This window comes from Solanum pennellii, chromosome 3 (genome assembly GCF_001406875.1).
Source record: "Solanum pennellii chromosome 3, SPENNV200".
NCBI lineage: Eukaryota > Viridiplantae > Streptophyta > Magnoliopsida > Solanales > Solanaceae > Solanum > Solanum pennellii.
In genome coordinates, this window is record NC_028639.1 from 34,367,473 (window position 1) to 34,374,831 (window position 7,359).

Here is a 7,359-nt window from a genome sequence, read left to right on the forward strand (position 1 = left end):
ATGCTCATATAACCAAACTAAGGTTTCTGTGCAACAGTTTTTTGGGGAGGCAAGACTTAGACATGAACGTCATTGGGCTGAGAGTGTTTCCTCTATCATTGACTGGAGATGTCGCGATATGGTTCACTGAGTTATCCTACAATTGCATTTATACATGGGATAAGGTTAAGGATGTGTTCTTAGCTCAGTATTACCCAGTGTCCAAAAAGCTCAACCACAAGATAGAGTGAATAACATTGTTGCACTACTTGGGGAGTCGTTAAGTAGCTCATAGGACAGATTTACATCGTATGTGTGTGGCATCCCAAACCACCGCATTGATGATGAGTCATTGAAAGAGTACTTCTATATGGCTGAAGATGATAACAATAAACCAATACTCCATATCTTTGAAAAATGTTCGTATGGTGAGTGCACATATGCTGAGATCGCAGAAAAGTTAGAGAAAATCTCTCGCAACAATAAGTCTTGGAGTACTAACAAGTCAGACACTGGGAGAAACACGTTTGTAGTGCAAGCTACACACATTCTGGCTGCAGATGAGATTCGTGAGGAGATGGCTCAAATGAGAACTGAGCTTGGGTTGGTATTGAGACATGTCACTGGAGGTACAGAGAAGGTAGATGCGGTGAATTACATGGCTAAACCAACACCGCCAGTGGATGAGTGCTATTATGAAGAGGATATTTATGAGGTGAATGATCAGATGGGGGTTTCCAACCAAACACGCAAGGCTCCAATCACGAGAATTGGCATCAAGGTCAAGGAAATCAAGGTGGGGACTATGGTAACTACAATAGAGAAGGCTTGTATGTTCGAGATGGAAACTACTACCGCGACAACAACTTTATTAGATGTAACTATGGTAACAAAAATTATCAGAGTGGGCCCTATGTTCCACCTCAAAATTGGAAAGTTACTCCTAGGCATTGTGGAAGTAGTATGGCGCGAGTTGAGGATATGTTATAGAAAATGATGAGGAGGCTTGATGCAAGTGATGAGCACGCCAAGGAATAGAGAGGTGATTTAGCGAACATTGGGCAAAAGGTGGATGCACATGCGGTCTCGATTAAGTATCTTGAGTTACAAATGGCCCAATTGTGCACATTTTTTCCCACGCCAATCAATCACTCTTCCTAGCAATACCATCCAAAATCCTAAAAATCATTGACATTGAGTGGCAGTCACTACTCGAGGAGGTAAGCAAACTATTGATCCACCAATGCCGTCTGTGGTAGAATATGAGATGATAAAAGATGAAGAGGTGGTGGAAACTAGTGGAGAATTTGTGGACAAAACGATGAAAGAAGCAGAGGTACCTCAAAAAGTGGTCCCTATTCCTAAACCTCCACCACTATTCCCTCACAGATTATTGAAGAAGACTGAGGAAGGTAAGTACCAGCATTTTATCACTATGTTGAATCAACTTTCTATCAATGTCCTTTTGAAATAAGATTTGGAACAAATGCGCGGTTATGATAAATTTATGAAGGATATGGTTACAAAGAAGAGATCGTTAAGTTTGGAGTATGATAATCGAATGCAGCATTGCAGTTTTATTGTTACAAGGTCTCTTGTGCATAAAAAAGAAGATTCAGGCGCTTTGACTATTCCATGTACCATCCGATTATTACACTTGGCAAAAGCACTATGTTATCTAGGTGAAAACATAAACCTCATCCCTCTTTCCATTCATATGAAATTGGGTTTGCATGACCCAAAACCTACCGCAATGCGGTTACTGATGGACGAACGAAAACTGAAGAGGCACATCGAGATAATCCATGATGTGCTTGTGAAAGTGGAGTCATTTATATTTTCGGCCAGTTTTTTGATTCTTGAATGTGAGGTGGACTTTGAGGTTCCTATTATTCTTGGGAGGTCATTCCTTGAAACTAGTTCTGCCTTGGTTAATATGGAGAAAGGGCAGATGTAGTTTAGGTTTAATAATTAGAAGCAACGTTCAACATTAGTAGGTCCATAAAACATAGTGGTGAACTACAAACGGTATATGCTATATCCTATAGGGTTGAGAGTATGTCTGAGGTACAAATCAAAGAACGCTTAAGTGTCGAGGCACAAGCGATAGTGATCGTGAATTTTGAAACTGATGGCATTAACGAGTATAGATATTTGGTTGTCGCACTTGAGCAAATTAATATTGGCCCAAAAAAAAGAAATTGGTGTTAAATATGTAGCATAACGAGCCTCCACCCGCGAGACCATCTATTTAGGAGGCTCCAAAATTAGATCTTAAGGCTCTACCATTTCATCGGAAGTATGTGTTCTTGGGTAGAGATGACACTTAGCCGGTAATAATTACAGCAGATTTTAATGTGAAACAAGTAGAGTGTCTGGTGGATATTTTCTAGAGGTTCAAACGATCAATTGGTCGGACTATTGCGTACATTATTGGTATTTCTCCCGGTATTTGTTCACACAAAATAAAATTTATGCCCGATTACATGACAAGTATTAAGCACCAGAGATTTTCAATCAACTAATCCAAGAAGTAGTGAAGAAGGAGATCATAAAGTGGTTAGATGCCAGAGTCATATATATTATTGCTGATAGTAGTGGGTTTGTCCTGTTCAGTACGTGCCCAAAAAGGGGGGAAAGACACTGGTTCCTAATGAGAGGAATAATCTTGTTCCAATGAGGCAAATGACTAGATGGTGAGTTTGTATTGATTACCATAAGTTGAATGTACGGACTTAGAAGGACCATTTCCCCATGCCCTTTATGTATTATATGTGAGATAGACTTACAGGAAAAGGATGGTACTGTTTTCTTGATAGGTCTTCGGGTTATAATAAAATCTCTATTTACCCTGAGGATCAAGATAAAACCACTTTTACTTGCCTTTATTGGACTTTCGCATTCAAGAGGATGCCTTTTGTGTAATGTAATGCACAGGCCACCTTGTAGAGATGTATGATGTCAATATTCTCTAATATGGTGGAGGAAACTATTGAGGTATTCAAGGATGATTTTTCAGTGTTTGGTGTCTCCTTTGGTCGGTGTTTAATTCATTTGGCCGAGGTTCTAAAAACATGTGAAGATTTCAATCTTGTGCTTAATTGGGAAAAATATCACTTTATGGTGAAAGAAGGTATTGTATTAGGCCATCGCATCTCGTAGAGGGGGATAGAGGTTGATCGAGCTAAAGTTGAAGTTATTGAGAGGGTTCTTCCTCCCATTTCTATAAAAGGTGTGAGAAGTCTTCTGAGACATGTGGAATTTCACTGATGATTTTTTATTAAATAATTCTCAAAAAAATCACACCCTTTGTGCAAATTTCTCGAGAAGGAATTTAAGTTCTATTTTGATGAATCTTATCTAAAAGCGTTCGGAGAATGGAAGGAGAAAATGGAGTCCTAGCCCATTATAATATCCCTACATTGGAGTAATCTATCTGAGGTGATGTGCGATTCTAATGGGGTTGCTATTGGTGTGGTATTGGAACATGGAAGGAATAAAATCCTTCACACAATTTAACATGAAAGTAAGGCTCTGAATGAAGCTCAAAAAAACTATATGGTGACTAAAGAAGAGCTTCTTGAGGTGGTATTTGCGTTCGAAAAGCTCTGCTCCTATTTGCTTGGAACGAGAGCCATAGTGCATACCGATCACTCCGCTTTGTGGTACTTTATGTAAAAAAAGATGCGAAGCCAAGGTTTAGATGGGTGCTATTATTACAAGAGTTTGATTTTGAGGTAAAAGATAGAAAAGGGAAAAAGAATAAATTTTTGATCAATTGTCTAGATTATAGGATGAAAATATGCGATAACTGGGTGATAAAAATGAATTTGATGATACATTCCTTATGAGTATGTATTAGTTGCTTCTCAAGATTTGATTCCATGGTTAGACCATTTTGTGAATTATCTGGCTAGTGATATAGTCCCATTTGACTTGTTTTCCATCAGAGGAAGAAGTTCATGTATAATGTACAAAAGTTCTTTTGGGATGAGCCTTACATACCCTGGAGTTGTGCTTATGGCCTTATTTGTCGTTGTGTGCCAATGTTGAGATGTTAAGTGTTTTTGAAGCATGTCACTCCTTGCCTGTTGGTGGGCACCATAGTGGTGTCCGGACTGCGCACATGATTTTGCAGTATGGGTACTATTGGCCGAAAATTTACCAAGACGCTCACAAGTTTGCCAAGTCATGTGATAGGTGCCAAAGATATGGAGGAATTTTAAAGAGGCAAGAGCTCCCTTTAAATCCTATTCTGGTGATTAAGTTGTTTGATGTTTGAGGCATTGATTTTACGGGGCCGTTTTTGAGATCTCATGTGATGAAGTATATACTATTGGCGGTGGAATACGTGTCAAAATGGCTGCAAGCTATACCAGTTTCTAATAATGAAGGGAAGATGTCACCGCATTTTTGAAAAAGAATATCTTCTCAGGATTTGGCACACCTACGGCCATTTTTAGTGATTGTGGATCTCAGTTATCCAATAAGTTGTTCAAACTTCTATTGGAGAAAAATGGAGTTCTCCATAATGTAGCCACTCCTTATCATCCACAGACTAGCAGGCAAGTTGAAGTGTCAAATCGAGAGATCAAGCAAATTCAGTCGAAAATGGTAATTGCTAATAGAATGAATTGGTCAAGAAGGGTTGATAATTCTCTTTGTGCCTAAATGACTGCATTAAAAGACACCTATAGGTATGTCTTCATACCAAGTTGTATATGGGAAGGCTTGTCACATTGGAGTCGAGTTAGAGTACAAAGCCATTTGGGTAATGAAGAAACTGAAGATGGATTGGAATTAAGCGGTGGAACATAGACTAAATAGGTTAAATGATCTTGATGAGTTTCGCCTAAAAGTGTATGAAAGTTCAACCATCTACAAAGAGAAGATTAAGAAGTACCACGACCAAAAGATTGATAAGTGAGAGTTTGTGGTTTGGAACTTGGTGCTTCTATTCAACTCTAGGCTACGTTTATTTCCGGGCAACTCAAGTCCAAGTGGACTGGGCCACTCCTTATAACTAAAGTGTTTCCAAATGGAGCTGTTGAATTGGAGAATAAGTAGGGTGCAATGTTTATGGTAAACGGGCAAAGGATTAAAATCTACCTAGGGCTTTTGGAGAGTGTCCATGAAGTGGTGGAGGCATATCACCTTGATGTAATCTTAGTAATCAAGGATCTTTCATGATGTTGCGACGTTATATCAAGCGCTTTCTTGGGAAGTAACCCAACGTGTATCCTCTAGCCAATGATAGTTTCTTTTTCTTTGTAAGAATAGTTGCATTTTCGTGTTTCATTTTATTTAGCTCATATTCGTGTTTTAATATGAATTTTGATTAGTATTGGGTAGAGATTAGTTTAGGGTCCGTGTCTCAAAATAAACAGAAATTTTTTTTCTTAATGTGTGTTAATGTGCAGGGACAAAAACTAAAAATCTACAGAAAAAGGTCTAGTGCACAGGCTACGGACACCATCAACGGGTCGTCGTGCAATCGACATACCGTTGATGGTGTCTGTAGATCAAAGGTATGTTTTGAAAATTTTTTATGTCCTTATGCAATATACTTTCCCAGTCGACGGACTTTCCATTGACTAATGGACTACCGACGGGGTTTCGTCGGTCCACTGTGCCTGTGACCCGATCCGACCCGGCCGGTAATATTAAAATTCAAAACTATTCATGAGCCTCCAAATCTTTTCAAATTTTTTCAATAAACTTTTCTTTTCCCTTGTTTCCATCCTTTCTCATAAAACATCACATTCTGACCCTCCATAATCGTCAGATTTCTCCAAACTCCCAAACCCCTCTAACACAAAACCCTTTCTTTCAAATTTCATCCTTTGTCCCCATTGATTTTTCGGTCGGTGTTCATGTCGGGCACGTAGGTTGTTGCAAGGATCAGTCTCACAATCGCTCCACTACGATCATAAGGTATTTTGATTATCTTTATTTTATATATTTTCGTTCATAGAATGTTTGAAACAAAAATTAGAAAGTGCGTCTTTACTGAGGAACAAAATTGATTGATTTTGCTTATTGAAAAGTGTGTAACATATCACTTGGAATGATAGAAAGTGATTGTGTTGTTGTGGAATCTGTTTATAATGTGTTTATTATAATAAGTATAGACTCTTTTACTTAGGGTTTTGTAGCATCGATGATTACAACATCAATCTTGTGAAATCGAAACTTTAGGAATGAAGAAATTGATTTTTGATTGTTACTCTATGTTGTGTAAACTTGTGTGGGTCTGAAGGTGTCAAAATGTAAAGTTTGAAACATGGCCTGAAATCTATCTCAAGCCAACAATATCAGACCCCGTCGACGCACCATCGATGGATAGATGAGACGTCAATGGGGTCCATCGATTGGACCACCCCATCCAAGTTAATGTTTTAGACGACATAAGTGGACTACGATCCATCAACTGATCGATGTCCCATTCTGCACGTCCATCGTTTAATTCAGAGATCCTATTTGTTAATTGTGAAAAAGATATTGTAAGTGTTAGACGACGGAGGTGGACTACGGTTCATCAGTTGATCAACGGTCCGTTCTGCACGTCAGTCGTTTCAATCTTAAAGGTCTGAGCTTTTGATAAATTGAAAATAATTCAAAGTATTAGACGACAAATACTATCGCGGTCGACCTGAAATTGCAGACCTACATTGTGTTTAATTTTTTTTTCCTTTCTTTGTTTTGTTTGTTTCAAGTGTGTAGTAATGTTTTTATGAGACTATAAGTGGTTTACAAGTACTGATGGTGCCTAAGAAGGATATTGTTTATTCCAGGAGGCAAGACCAAGTCCCTGGAACCATCCCAACAGATGATTAACATTTCAACCGATGAGCGGGATCCCGAGTATGTGCCCCCGGGTGCCATGCCTACTACACCAGCTGCACGACATTCTCGAGGCAACCCAAAAGATTGTTCCTAGTGTAGTCACTGCTTCCCAGTCTTATGAGAATGGAAAACTAACGGGCAAACCATTTAGGTCTTCCTCAGATTCTTGGGGAGAAACTGGTTCTGAAGCTGCATCAGGATAAGGGTTGGCAAACTCGCAGAGTCGAATGAAGCTAGTGCCTCTGGTTTTTTTTTTAACAAGGAGCCACTCACTAGAAGGAACCTGCCCTCCAAGCCTCCTCTGATGAGGCTAACTATTTGAAGTCTGCCCCGACAACCCAGTCAGATCTCCTTGAACAGGTTCCTGAGGAGCCAAATCGGTTGTGCATATATGGTCAACATCAGATATATAGGGATGCCAAGTTTCTAAATGAGAAAGGGGTGATGACCCGGTTGATAACGGTATAGCATGATGTTCTTATGGGGAGTTTGCACACAGTTCCTTCTCAATCGCACTTAACTTGATGTACCTCA

General features: G+C 39.2%; 1 protein-coding gene across 1 annotated transcript; it reads left to right on the forward strand.

Annotated features, from left to right (window-relative positions):
• The first annotated feature begins 349 nt into the window (after positions 1 to 349).
• On the forward strand, positions 350 to 1,936 carry LOC107013337. The gene is made up of 4 exons (XM_015213269.1): positions 350 to 548; positions 615 to 809; positions 1,185 to 1,391; positions 1,455 to 1,936. Exons 1-4 carry the CDS (start codon positions 350 to 352, stop codon positions 1,934 to 1,936), a joined length of 1,083 nt encoding a protein of 360 aa, XP_015068755.1.
• The last annotated feature ends 5,423 nt before the right edge of the window (positions 1,937 to 7,359 follow it).

Bases quoted from the DNA above. Each gene is read 5' to 3' on its own strand.
- LOC107013337 (XM_015213269.1), top strand. From the start codon at position 350: ATGGCTGAAGATGATAACAATAAACCAATACTCCATATCTTTGAAAAA. The intron at 549-614 runs GTGAGGAGATGG...CTGGAGGTACAG, and splicing joins TCTGGCTGCAGATGAGATTC to AGAAGGTAGATGCGGTGAAT. The intron at 1,392-1,454 runs GTAAGTACCAGC...TTTTGAAATAAG, and splicing joins ATTGAAGAAGACTGAGGAAG to ATTTGGAACAAATGCGCGGT.